Source organism: Balaenoptera borealis, assembly GCF_965194805.1.
Source record: "Balaenoptera borealis genome assembly, chromosome: X".
Taxonomy (NCBI): Eukaryota; Metazoa; Chordata; class Mammalia; order Artiodactyla; family Balaenopteridae; genus Balaenoptera; species Balaenoptera borealis.
In genome coordinates, this window is record NC_138881.1 from 94,473,147 (window position 1) to 94,488,066 (window position 14,920).

The following is a 14,920-nucleotide window of genomic DNA, read 5'->3' on the forward strand; positions in this document are numbered from 1 at the left end:
ATCGTTCTCAATGGTGAAAAACTGAAACCCTTTCCACTAAGATCAGGAACAACACAAGGCTGCCCACTCTCACCACTATTATTCAACATGGTTTTGGAAGTTTTAGCCACAGTAATCAGAGAAGAAAAAGAAATAAAAGGAATCCAAATCAGAAAAGAAGAAGTAAAGTTGTCACTGTTTGCAGATGACATGATACTATACATAGAGAATCCTAAAGATGCTACCAGAAAACTACTAGAGCTAATCAATGAATTTGGTAAAGTAGCAGGATACAAACTTAATGCACAGAAATCCCTTGTATTCCTATACACTAATGATGAAAAATCTGAAAGAGAAATTAAGTAAACACGCCCATTTACTATTGCAACAAAAAGAATAAAATACCTAGGAATAAACCTACCTAAGGAGACAAAAGACCTGTATGCAGAAAACTATAAGACACTGATGAAAGAAATTAAAGATGATACAAACAGATGGAGAGATATACCATGTTCTTGGATTGGAAGAATCAACATTGTGAAAATGACTATACCACCCAAAGCAATCTACAGGTTCAATGCAATCCCTATCAAACTACCACTGGCATTTTTCACAGAACTAGAACAAAAAAATTCACAATTTGTATGGAAACACAAAAGACCCCGAATAGCCAAAGCAGTCTTGAGAAAGAAAAACGGAGCTGGAGGAATCAGGCTCCCTGACTTCAGACTATACTACAAGCCTACAGTAATCAAGACAGTATGGTACTGGCACAAAAACAGAAATATAGATCAATGGAACAGGATAGAAAGCCCAGAGATAAACCCAAACACATACGGTCACCTTATCTTTGATAAAGGAGGCAAGACTATACAATGGAGAAAAGACAACCTCTTCAATAAGTGGTGCGGGGAAAACTGGACAGTTACATGTAAAAGAAAGAAAGTAGAACACTCCCTAACACCATACACAAAAATAAACTCAAAATGGATTAAAGACCTAAATGTAAGGCCAGACACTATAAAACTCTCAGAGGAAAACATAGGCAGAACACTATGACATAAATCACAGCAAGATCCTTTTTGATCCACCTCCTAGAGAAATGGAAATAAAAACAAAAATAAACTAATAAGACCTAATGAAACTTAAAAGCTTTTGCACAGCAGAAGAAACCATAAACAAGACGAAAAGACAACCCTCAGAATGGGAGAAAATATCTGCAAATAAAGCAACTGACAAAGGATTAATCTCCAAAATATACAAGCAGCTCATGCTGCTCAGTATCAAAAAAACAAACAACCCAATCCAAAAATGGGCAGACGACCTAAATAGACATTTCTCCAAAGAAGATATACAGACTGCCAACAAACACATGAAAGGATGCTCAACATCACTAATCATTAGAGAAATGCAAATCAAAAGTACAATGAGGGGGGCTTCCCTCGTGGCGCAGTGGTTGAGAATCTGCCTGCCAATGCAGGGGACACGGGTTGGAGCCCTGGTCTGGGAAGATCCCACATGCCGCGGAGCAACTAGGCCCGTGAGCCACAACTACTGAGCCTGCGCGCCTGGAGCCTGTGCCCCGCAACAAGAGAGGCCGCGATAGTGAGAGGCCCGCGCACCGCGATTAAGAGTGGCCCCTGCTTGCCACAACTAGAGAAAGCCCTCGCACAGAAACGAAGACCCAACACAGCCAAAAATAAATAAATAAATTTTAAAAAAAAGTAACAAATGTTCAAGTACAACTGGTGTCTTTAAAAAAAAAACTACAATGAGGTATCACCTCACACCAGTCAGAATGGCCATCATCAAAAAATCTACAAACAATAAATGCTGGAGAGGGTGTGCAGAAAAGGGAATCTTCTTGCACTGTTGGTGGGAATGTAAATTGATACAGCCACTATGGAGAACAGTATGGAGGCTCCTTAAAAAACTAAAAATAGAACTACCTTATGACCCAGCAATCCCAATACTGGGCATATACCCTGAGAAAACCATAATTCAAAAAGAGTCATGTACCCCAGTGTTCACTGCAGCTCTATTTACAATAGCCAAGACATGGAAGCAACCTAAGTGTCCATCGACAGATGAATGGATAAAGAAGATGTGGCACATATATACAATGGAATATTACTCAGCCATAAAAAGAAATGAAATTGAGTTAATTGTCATGACGTGGATGGACCTAGAGACTGTCATACAGAGTGAAGTAAGTCAGAAAGAGAAAAACAAATACCGTATGTTAACACATATATATGGAATCTAAAAGAAAAAAAAAAAACTCGTTCTGAAGAACCTAGGGGCAGGACAGGAAGAAAGATGTAGATGTAGAGAATGGACATGAGGACAGGGGAAGGGGAAGGGTAAGCTGGGATGAAGTGAGAGAGTGGCATGGACATATATGCACTACCAAATGTAAAATAGCTAGCTAGTGGGAAGCAGCCGCATAGCACAGGGAGACCAGCTCGGTGCTTTGTGACCACCTAGAGGGGCGGGATAGGGAGGATGGGAGGGAGATGCAAGAGGGAGGAGATATGGGGATGTATGTTTATGTATAGCTGATTCACTTTGTTATACAGCAGAAACTAACACACCACTGTAAAGCAATTATACTCCAATAAAGATGTTAAAAAAAAATAGAAGTTTGGTAGTTTGGGAGGAGCCTGTGACTCTTTGTATTAGAAGTTCCTTCTGTTTAGAAAGAATGTTTGACTCTGGAGAGTTAGAAAGGCCAGGTGGGACTAAGATAAAAAGAAGAGGGAAATGGCTTCTTTGTATTTGCTCTAGCTTTAAGAAAAAGTGTTAAAGGGACCTTCATGTTTCCTTCCAGTATATTGTTTAGGCAAGAACTCTGGGCCAAATCTCTACACATATAAAAGAGTGTGAATTTGTTTGTTTGGAGCATCCTTTTGGGTACGTGCTTTCGAAACATGAATTTGGTGGTTAGGCAACAGGAGAAACCCCAGCACCCAAGAATTCTATTACTAGGTATATACTCAAGAGAATAAAAATATATGTCCAGATATGGGGATATATGTGTATGTATAGCTGATTCACTTTGTTATAAAGCAGAAACTAACACACCATTGTAAAGCAATTATACTACAACAAAGATGTTAAAATATGTCCACACAAGAACTTACACATATGTTCTTAGCAGCATTAGTAATAGTAGTCAAAAGATGGAAACAACTCAAATGTCCATCAGCCAATGAATGGATACATAAAACGTGGTATATCCATATAATGGAATGTTATTCATCCATAAAAAGGAACGAAATCCAAATACATGCCACAACATGGATGAGCCTTGAAACATTATGCTAAGTGAAAGAAACCAGTCACAAAAGACTATATATTGTGAGATTCATCTGCATAAAATGCCCAGAAAAGGCAAATCTATTGATACAGAAAGTAGGTTAGTGGTTGCTTAGGGCTAGGGCAAATAGGGGGTAGGAGATTGGTAGCTAAAAGGTATAGGATTTCTTTTTGAGATGATGAATGTTTAAAAATTGACTATGGCAATGGCTGCACATATCTATGAATACACTAAAAAATCATTGAATTGTACACTTTGAATGGGTGAAGTATATGGTATGTGAATTATATCTCAATTAAGCTTTTACCAAAAAAAAGTAATCCAAGCAATTCTTGGCATCTCCTTACTCCTCTGCCCCAATCCTGCTTAACACTACCCTGAAGGGATAGGACATGGAAACAAGCAGGTTTGGATGGGTCTGGGGTGAGAACATCAGGAGTCTAGAGCAAGGGGGCACCGCCAAGGAACTTTTAACTTCTCTTGAGCCCTCTAGTTTTTCTCTACTTAGTGAGGCTTAGCCAACCTCACTCTTGTAGCTTTGGATTGAGTCACTGTTCCAGAGCACCTATATAGGAGAAACTTCTGTGCCATTAGTTCACATCCACAGTTCTTGGAAGTTCTAGAAAACTTAAGAGAATTTGGCTGCTAACTTTTGATTTCAAGGTACTCGCTGGATATATGGGCCACTGCTATTTCTAACTCTCAGATTAAATTCAAATATACACTACCAAACGTAAAATAGATAGCTAGTGGGAAGCAGCCGCATAGCACAGGGAGATCAGCTCGGTGGTCTGTGACCACCTAGAGGGGTGGGATAGGGAGGGTGGGAGGGAGGGAGATGCAAGAGGGACGAGATATGGGAACATATATATGTGTATAACTGATGCCCTTTGTTATAAAGCAGAAACTAACACACCATTGTAAAGCAATTATACTCCAATAAAGATGTTTAAAAAAAAAAATTCAAGGGCTTCCCAGGTGGCGCAGTGGTTAAGAATCCGCCTGCCAATGCGGGGGACACAGGTTTGAGCCCTGGTCCAGGAAGATCCTACGTGCCAGGGAGCAACTAAGCCCGTGTGCTACAACTGAGCCTGTGCTCTAGAGCCCAAGAGCCACAACTACTAAAGCCCCCAAGCCTAGAGCCCATGCTCCACAACAAGAGAAGCCACTGCAATGAGAAGCCCGCGCAACCCAATGAAGACCCAATGCAGCCAAAAGTAAATAGATAAATTAATTTAAAAAAAAAATTCAAAATTTTAAAAACCTATCTTATCTTTTCAACAAATGGTGCTGGAAAAATCAGATATACATTTGCAAAAAAAGGAAGGAAGGAAAGAGGGAGGGAGGGAGGGAGGAAGGGAGGGGGGAGAAAGGGAAGGAAGGAAGGAAGAAAGAAAGAGAAAGGAAGGAAGGAAGAAAAGCAAAACCTTGACCCTTACCTCATACCATACACAAAAATTAATAAATTGGATTTCACCAAAATGTAAAAAATTTGCTCTTGAAAAATTAAGACAGCCATTAAAAAGATGGAAACACATACTACAGACTGGGAGAAAATATTTGCAAATTACATATATGTGATAAAAGACTTGTATCCAGAATATATAAAGAACTCTTGTAACTCAATAATAAGAAGACAATTCAATTTTTTAAACAGCAAGGATCTAAATAGACAGTTTAACAAAGAAGATACACAAATATCCAATAAGCATGTGAAAATACATTTGATATCATTAGTTTTTAGGGACATGCAAATAAAAAAAAACACAATGAGATACCATTTTATACCCACCAGAATGACTCTGATAAAAAAGATAGACAATAACAAGTGTTGGCAAGATGTGAAGAAACTGGAATCCTCATACATTGCTAGTAGGGATGTAAAATGGTGCAGCCATTTTAGAAAATAGTCTGGCAGTTTCTTAAAATTTTAAACATATACATACTATGTAACCCAGCAATACTATTCTTAGGTATTTACCCAAGATAAATGAAGACATATGTCCACATAAAAATCTGAACATGAATGTTCATAGCAGCTTTATTCATAATAGCCAAAAGGTTGAAACAACCCAAATGTCCATCAAATGATGAATAAATAAATAAAATATTTATTTTTATATTTGTTTTTAAATATATTTAATATATTTTATATAAATATATATTTTTTTATTTTTATATTTATATAAATCTATATTTATTTATGTATGGTATATCCATACAATGTAATATTATTCAGCCATAAAGAGGAATGAAGTAGTGCTATGCTACAACATGATGAACCTTGAAAACATGCTAAGTAAAGAAGTCAGCCACAATAGATCACGTATGGCATGATTTCATTCATTAAAATTCCAGAATGAGCAAATCTGTAGAGACAGAAAGTAGATAAGTGATTGCCTAGCAATGGGGGGACTGGGGGATTGGAGCATGATGTCTAAAGGGTGTAGAGTTTCTTTTCGTGGTGATGAAAATTTTCTAAAATTGATCCTGGTGATGGATGCACAACTCTGTGAACATACTAAAAGCCATTGGATTGTACACAAAATGGGTGAATTGTATGGTATGGAGGTTATATCTCAATGAAGCTATTTTTAAAACCGTATTTGGAGAAAACGCATTTTCTTCCACTTTGAGGGAATGGCAATAATGAGAAAGATGAAAGTAAAGAACGAAGAACAAGAGGCCAGTTACTTCAATGGCTGCTAATGGAACAGCCTGCATCCCTGGATCAGTCCCCAGTTAATGATCCTCCTCAGTTTACTCAAGAAATAGCTCTGATGCTAACCTCTCCCACTGTCAATAATTCTTTTCAGCACTGAAAATAGCACCACTATGTTGAAGACACCTTAATAATGGCACTGTCAAATGCTTGACAGTTAGCAGGCTGGCTTTCATCTTGCTTTGTTTTGTGATTTCTCCACCCTCTGCTTCTCATATCATCCACACTGGAAAGAAAAGGAGGTCAAATCAAAATTACAAGTTTGAAAATATTCTTTGGTCATGTCATCACAGGTGTCAGGAAAGATCTGAACATAAGAACTGTGCAAATACCTTTAGGGACCATCCTAGAAAACAACATATCCACCATGGTGATTACTATATCAGGCTGGAGATCCTAGGAGCATAGAGAGGTGGAGGGCATTGAGAAGAGTAGCAGCTTAGTGAAAAATATCTAAACAGAAGCAACACTGTAAGATGAATACTCTGTTAACATGGAGCCAGAAGTACTCTTATAGGTCATGTACTTATCTCAAAAACTGAGGTCCAGAGAAGAGATGTGATTGGCCCCCATAACACATAGCTAGTGGAGAACACAGTGAAGACGAGAACTCAGGTCTTTGAATCCCAGTTTAGGGCTCTTTCCATATGCTAATGTTGGATATTGATAGACTAGTCAGTGTGGGAGACTGGAATACTGTGCCAAAGCTTTCGATTGAAAGGACCAAGCCCCAGCTCAATCACTGCTCAGAGCCAAGAGCAGCTCATCAAGAATAAAACTCTAAGATGATAAATTACTGAAGAAATAAACAATCACCAGACTACACTTGGTCCTTTCTTTCCAGAAGAACAACAGCATATTCGATGTTTGGCCACTTCCATCTTTTTTTTTTTTTTGGCCATGCTGCGTGGCTTGCAGGATCTTAGTTCCCCGACCAGGAATCAAACCCAGGCCACCGCAGTGAAAGTGTTGAGTCCTAACCGCTGGACCACCAGCAAATTCCCTTAAGCCTTCTTTTAAAGCATAAAATCTACCTCAGTGTGAGACATCTTGAAGTCTATATTACATATAGCAAGGTAGTTTGCAAACTACCTCCTTTCAAAGAGCCCAACCTGGCTTCCCTTCTTTGCTATTTTCTACTTCACGTTCAAGCCAATCCTCTCAAATCCTGTCTCCAGGAATCAAATCTGTGGAAGGTTGAGGAGGGGGAACTTTTGGTAATGCAAACATTACCTTTCCAGCCTTGGTCTTCTCAAGCGAAGGTCAACGATAAATGACCTCCCTTTTGGGGCATAATTTATGTCCACGTGGCCTTTTCTATTGAACCCAAGGTTGACTAACAGGACACAGCACTAGGAGGAGAGAGAGGTTGGTTCTGGGAGACCTGGAGGCCAGGGAGTATAAGTAAGACCAGATGTGGCTGAAGGGGGCAGAGGTGGGGGGCATGGAGAAAAACCGGCTACACAAGCAAAATAAAGTCACATCCACCTTGGGAAATGCACTCAACATTTCCAAGGCTAAATCCAACTTGTCTTCCTGTGTTTCCTGCAATTACCTTTGTGCTTCCAGCACCCAGTTATTTAGTATAGCAAGATGGAAGGGGCAAGTCTTTCCCGGAATACTTAGCAGCAGTTCAAACATCCTTCATGCTCTCATTTTCCTATTCTACCATCCTATGGTTCAAAACATTTCTTAAAACTCCTGTTCTAGCTTCCAAGGCTATGGGTAATCTTGGAATCAGCTTAAACCTCTTTTCTGTTATTCTGAGACCTAAAATTCCTGGTTCAAGTAGTTAGTACTAGAAAGATATAGACAGAAATGCAAAATAAATTCATCCAATTTAAAACTGGCCCAACAAAGCTAACACAAATCCTAAAGGCCATACTTATCCCTTAGGCAGGGATCTTGAGGCAACAGTGAATCTTTGCACAGAACCTGAATATGGACAAAACTGAGAATAGAGATGCCAATAAGTATAGAATAAAAATGGATGGTGTGAGGACCAGCTGTAGCCCTGTGTAAGATGCCAAAAAGCTAAATGTCTGTTATTAAAGCTCTGCATCTCTAACAAACAGAAGCACCATGCCCTGTGCTTTACAGAAATGAATTTAAGGCTAGACCATGTATCTACTGAGCCACTACTACCAAGTGAACCAGAAATTTGGGTTCCAGTTTTCATGCATCCATGACGTTTAAGCATAAAGGTCCATATGTGACTTGATTATAGAAATTAATAGTTGGATAATTTTGTCAACACACTTCAATCACTCCAGCTGCCAAGGAATCAAAAGAACAACTTCACCTGAGAGTGAACTAATATACATCGTCATCTAACTCTTCATCGTGTCTTCCCTGACCTCCTAGAAATCCATTGCAGCCCGTGGGAGTAGCCAGAGCCCTACTAACTACTCCTTATTCCATTAGCAATTTCTTATCGAGGTGAGGAATAAACTGGGACCTCGTCCTACTAGCGATGGCTAGCTTCCCTGCCTACACAGACCACAAATATCTCTGAGGAAACTGGTCTTCCATACCGGCAAAACATAAGCCCTGAAAAGATCAAAGGCTCCAAAAGCACATCCACACAAAATAAAAACAGAAAGAGATGAGAGCCATGTCCGCAGATATCTTATCAATCAGCATAAGCCAATCAGTCAAATGGCACACATGAGAACAGAAGCAACAATAAAGCTGGTATAATCAACTGGGCTGTTTTAACTGATCATTATTTAAACAATGGGGGAGAAAACTACTTGATTTGGTCTGTTTGGGATCCAGTTAGAGCAAGACTGAAACCAAGTGATGGCCTTGACTTCATGATAAAAACGTTCCATAACAAATAGCCTTGGCCATACTTTGTCCTTTCTGCCTGGTGCCACATTTAGCCAAAGACAGGCATGGAATCTCATCCAAGCAAGTCCGAGCCATTGCAACACATGTGCCTTCAGCCTGCACAGAGGAAGATCATATTCCCAAGTAGTAAGAATACCCACCAGTAATCAAAGTGACTGACAGGTGTTAACATTAGGGCTGTCATCACTAGAACTGGGAGATGGGCTGGGCTCCAAAATTTTGAATTTGGCACCAAATTTCAGTATACTCAGCACCTATTTTGTAATTAGTAGGTTTTGTCCTTGCACCCCCAAATTTTGTTATTTAATGTCCTTGCTGTAACCGCACAGCAATGTTTGATTTGTGGGTTACCCCATGCATACCAGTGAGGTTAGAGGAGTTAGCTCCTAATCATTCAGCATATTCTGTAAACAGCATTTCCTAGTGTGCTCCTAGAGAGCATGTGTATGTGTGCGTGTGTGCGTGTATCTGTGTATTCCCTATGTTTGCGGTTAAATAAGATTGGGAAATCCCGGGTCTAAATTAAATGGGTTTCCTTTCTGCAGGACTTCTCAGAACATTTAATGTGCCAATGAGCAATGTGAATCTCTAAGAAAGGCATATAATTTGCAGCATTTCACAACTTTATTTGACCACAAAACCCTTTTATGAAGAGCTCCTGGGGGTGGGGAGATGGGGGCAGTTCTCAGAATACACTTTGGGAAAAACTGCTTTAAAAGTCTGCTCTCGGGCTTCCCTGGTGGCGCAGTGGTTGGGAGTCTGCCTGCCAAAGCAGGGGACACGGGTTCGCGCCCTGGTCTGGGAAGATCCCACATGCCGCGAAGCGGCTGGGCCCGTGAGCCACAATTACTGAGCCTGCGCGTCTGGAGCCTGTGCTCCGCAACGAGAGGCCGCGATAGTGAGAGGCCCGCACACAGCGATGAAGAGTGGCCCCCGCTTGCCGCAACTGGAGAAAGCCCTCGCACAGAAACGAAGACCCAACACAGCCAAAAATAAATAAATAAAAATTAAAAAAAAAAAAAAAAGTCTGCTCTCAGTGACTTCCAAGTGAGTAATAGATCGGAGCTGCCCAGGTGGAATATGCACTCCTTTGGAAGCCCCCCTGTGTCTTCTGATAGACCTAAGGATAGCGTCTGGGACATTGAAAACAGAGGGCTTCTCAGAACAGCTACCTGGGCCATGTGAGAATCTCCTTATGTCAACAAACATTTATAGAGCATCCACCATGAACCAGGAGCTAAGCATTTAAAAAAAAAAAAAAGGTTAAGATTACTTTAACTTTGCATGGTGGAGACAGAGAAGTTTTCAGAAATAACATGATATTTGAAGTAGGGCTTAAAAGATGACCCCCAGGGGTCAGGGTAGGCAGAGGGAGACATTGTAAAGAGAAGGAACTGTACATGCAGAGGCACCGATGCCTGCTCCCTTGCACACCCCTCCCTGACGTGTCTGTACACACACCATATCATACTCTGGCATTGCCTAACGTGCTCCCCAAAGAAATGGGAACCAACGCTTGAAAGGAGTTGGAAAGCTTGCTGTAGGATGAAAATCCACCCATCACTGGACTGCAGCTTGTTTACCTAAGAGGCGGAGGTGTCCCTTTATTTATTATTAGGAACAATCACAGAATGCTGAGGTATGGTACATCCCACAGAACGCTGGAAATTTGTGGTAAGAATGATGGAGGTAAAGTAGGGGGAAGAGTGCTAACATTTATTAATATATATGTAAATTGTCTGGCAGTTTACATATTTTATCTCAATGATGAACTGTATGCATACATATTTACATTGCGTGTTGTGATTTACAGAGTGCTTTCATATCCATGATTTCATTTGATCTTCATGAGAATCCTGTGAGCATGGGTAGGGCAGGTGTGATTAGCCCCTTTGTACAGAGGAGAAGTGTGAGCCTCAGGACAGTTACGTGGTTAGCCCAACGTCACAGAGTAAGTGGCAATATCCAGATTAGAAACTAAGTCTTCTAAATCCCAGTCTTACATCCTTGATTTGTATTTGTCCTGTACTTCTTCAAGAGGCTGAAGGTACAGGGAAGCAGAATTATGCCTAATGTTAGAAAAATCTTTCTAAAAATCACAGCTGTTCAACAGTGAAATGGGCTGTTTTATGAAATTGAAATGACTGTAGAGTACATCCTTGCCATAGGAGGGAGATTAAATGTCATGGCTTCTAGAGTTAAGGTCACCCTCAACTCTAAGATCCACTGATCATAAAATTCCTAGACCCTACTTCTCCGAGGTGAGGTTTATGATGATTAATCCTGTTCCTGGACAGCTCCTGTTCATCATACACTTGGTCCTCAAAAAAGAGATATTCTTAGATGCTTAAGAGTTAGAACTTTTCCCATCGCAGATAAACCCATTGCTGTGGTACAACAAACACAGATCACATACAACCAATACCTCCAGGTTTCTCTCAGATAGAAGCCACACATTTATCCAAATTACCATGCATATGAGTTCGTGTTTTTCCCAGAAACTTAAAATCTTGCAGCACACAGTATATATCAGAAATTATGGGAGGAGGCACAGTTCTGCATTTGAACACTCATCATCCTCATATGGTGAATCTATTTTTTTTTTAAGAATCTATATAGTTGCTCAAACACCAAAGGTATTTTAAGAGGTAGAAAGTATGGACTGATAATAATCCACACTTGTCTTGTCTGATGAGGGACCAGGATTCTCTTTAGAGCCAAAGAAACCAGCCACTGTTCCAATTCCCTTGGAACATTTTTTGTCATATATTTACAGCTCCCTGTGCTCAAGAGAATGGTGCATCTGTCTGATGGAGACGCCTGGCTGCATTCTTTCCCAGATATTAATATAGGTGGCACTTTAGTAGCATAACCAATGACATGAAGAACCTGATTTGGAGAGAAACAGATGGCACCATCTTTCTTGGGCTAATTTTAGGATCCTGAAATAGTCCCTTTCCATACAAACCATCAGTGGAACCAGATTAAGACAGCTATGTCACATGGAAAAGGGAGAGAGAAAAAATGTGGTCTAGTGTGAGGCAAAGACAACGAACCAGAAACCTCAGTGCTTCCCTTCATATTCTCCTTTCATAGAATATGAGGGTCACTTCCACCTCTTTTCATCAGAATGGATGCTGAGTACCAATGTAAGAGTATCTAAGAAGAAATGAGTGGGCAAATCTCATTTCTAGTCACATACATTGAACCATCCAGGTTGCATCATGCACTAGCTAAATTCATATTCCAAGGAGTTCGTAGGACCTATGCTCCAACACATCTTTTCTTAGCAGATAAGGAAGCTAATAAGTGACCATTCTACCTGGTGAGTCAGAAACAGATTGAATTTCAAAGCCTCACATTCCTGGTCCATTGCTTTGTCTGCTGAAAAGACCTTTCTCCCAAATGAGACATAATATATCAGGTAGGGCTGATGAGAGGTGGAGGAAGGGTCTCCCAACCAGAAATGATGTCCGAGGTATGAGATGGTCAGCCAAGGATTTAGAACAAATGAGAAGAGGTGTAATCGGGGGATAAAGCACCTACCTGTTTTCCATCCAGAGTGTAGAGTTTTTTGACAACCCCGGTCTCTAGTTTGATGGCTTCAGTGATATCAGTGAGGACTTGCTCAAAGGAGTGGGCTGTCTTCTTGTTCAGAAGCACACGCACAGCCTTCCGAGGCTTCACCCCACTGCGGATGATGGTCACCAGCTTGGGGCGCACAAAGTCCTTGTTCTCTCTGGCCTGGGCACTGTTGCTGCTAGCCAGGGACTGAGGGGCTTTCATATTAGCAGATGTCTTCACATTGACAGACCAGTTGGGATTGACATTCTTGGTGTACTCCACCTTTTTAAAGAAGTTGTCTGAGGAGCACACATAGCTTTCCCCTAAGGGAAGAAATAAGTGGTGATTAGTTTAACAGCAGGTATACGGACTATTCTAACCAAACTAATACACACTGACCTTGGAGTAGGACTTCTGGAAAAATGGTGATAATAACAAACTTCATGTGCAATTCCTAATTAGGCCCTCTAACAACTTGGCTCATTCAAATTCAAGAGCAAGTAATCAGCAAACTATTCTTCATCATAATGAAAAAATCCTGTAAAGCTAAGGGTCCCAGGGATAATGAACATACCTAAGTATAATCCAACAAGTGGGGTTCTCAAGCTTGATATGATTTCATTTGAATTGAAATGTTTACATTAACTCCTAGGATGTGTGTTAATGTCTAGGGGCATTACTAGAGCGTTTTTAACACGTCTCTTTCTTAATGTTCCTGTCCTATTTCTGGACTCACAGCCCTATTTGTTATATTATGAACTGAAGAGAACTTTCAAAATCAATACATTTTTATTCCAAGTCAAAGTGACCAAAGTAACCTTGTGTATTGGGCATACAGGGCAAACTCGCCAAGAAGCCCGATTGTACTTTGTACAGAGTATATGGCTAAGCAGTAGAATACTAAAATGTGAAATGTGTGTGTGTGGTGAATGTATGTATGTGTGTATAATTGTGTCTTTTACCCCCATACCCAGGTGGAGAAACTATCTAAATAACAACCTGTAGACACACACACACACACACACACACACACACACTATTCCTTGTGTTTGCAAGTCTAGCTCTTGCTTGAGAAATGCTCTCCCCTGTTTCCACCACCCACCCCTCATCTTTCCATCTTCCTGAATGCCACACACTAGCTCGGTGTATTCAGGGCCGTCTTCACCACTGCTCACCCTTGGCTGCCACAAGTAATGAGGTGGAGATGTGAGAATACACCGTACAGCCTGATTTATGGATTGGAGGGATCTAGTGTAATTTTCACATTTACCATGGGCTAGAGGAAATGACTAGTACAGCGGAAGCAATGCAGGGGCCAGAGGCAAGAGGAGGGGATTAGACACCTGGGACTAGAAGCTGGAGAAAAGAGGAAGAGAGGTAGGCTCAGCCTGGGGGAGAGACTATCGGAAAAGATTGAATTTTTTGAGTAAAACACATTAGCCTCAAGGTATACAAAAGTTCATCCAGAGGTTGAGATGCAGAAAACCAGTGGGATTTAATCAGGCTTAACTCATCAGTAATAACGCTAAATCGATCAATCAATCAATCAACCCGAGCCCTTGCAAAGGAAGCATTAAACACAATTATAATCTGATGGCTCTTCTTCCTTTGGTCTCAGCAGGAGAACCGAGCAGAGACATTCACAAACCCTGGGCTGATGATTCAGTCCCTGTGCAAATATTGATTGCTTTGCTGTAGCACCAAAGCCTTTTAAGTCGTGTTAATTGATAAATTTCTCAGTTAGTGCTCAGAGAAGACTCGGTGAGAGTCTGGAGGGCACCTTTGAAGACATTTATATGTGTGTGTGGAGCGGGAAGGTAAGTGGCTTGTAACGTATGCAAAGTGGCTTCCAACACTGCTCTGAGTCCCAGATGCTGCTGGTGTTCTGTCTTGACAAGGGGACCAAGGCATGGTTTGTAGATGAGCACGGGCCCTCACTCCTGCACCTGGTGCAGGCATGCACAGCCAGGATGGGGCGGTCAAAGACCGCAGCCAAAAGAAACCCTAATTTCTCTGGCTGCCACTGGCTAATCCAATCCTGCGCAAGTGATTAGAGGATGTGGTCTTTAATTTTTGACTTAAAGGATGAAGGGACCCTCTCAATTCCCCCATATATTCACAGCCAGTATTCCCCATACCCTAGAAATGGCACTCTACCAGATGCACGGGCACCTTCCAAGAGGTCACTGCCTTTGAGTCAGATGTTTTCCGTAATTTGTCATGTACTTTAAAACTCTGTCAGACAACTGGTGGTGTGCAAATGTATGAGGCTATATATTTATGATTTCACTCATCCACAGTCTCCTCTGGAGAGTCAGCTGTGCAGCCCTATTAGGACTCTGGACTTTTTTTGCTCCCATCTCTTAAACCTCTTAAGCCTCTGAACTATGAGTATGATTAACCACTCCACATGAAAATGAACATGATGGCAGACAGCTATAGTATCATATGGCGCCCAAGAACTTTTCAGAGGGCCCAGCTCT

At 41.0% G+C, this 14,920-nt stretch overlaps 1 protein-coding gene across 9 annotated transcripts in view; it reads right to left on the reverse strand.

Moving 5' to 3' along the window:
• Positions 1-14,920, reverse strand: part of DCX (doublecortin) — a 365,391-nt gene that overhangs the window by 98,706 nt on the left and 251,765 nt on the right. For all 9 annotated transcript variants that reach the window (XM_082377384.1, XM_082377385.1, XM_082377386.1 and 6 more), the window contains one exon: positions 12,420-12,760. In XM_082377384.1, the coding sequence (XP_082233510.1) occupies positions 12,420-12,760 (341 nt within the window). The remainder of the gene's footprint in view (positions 1-12,419; positions 12,761-14,920) is intronic.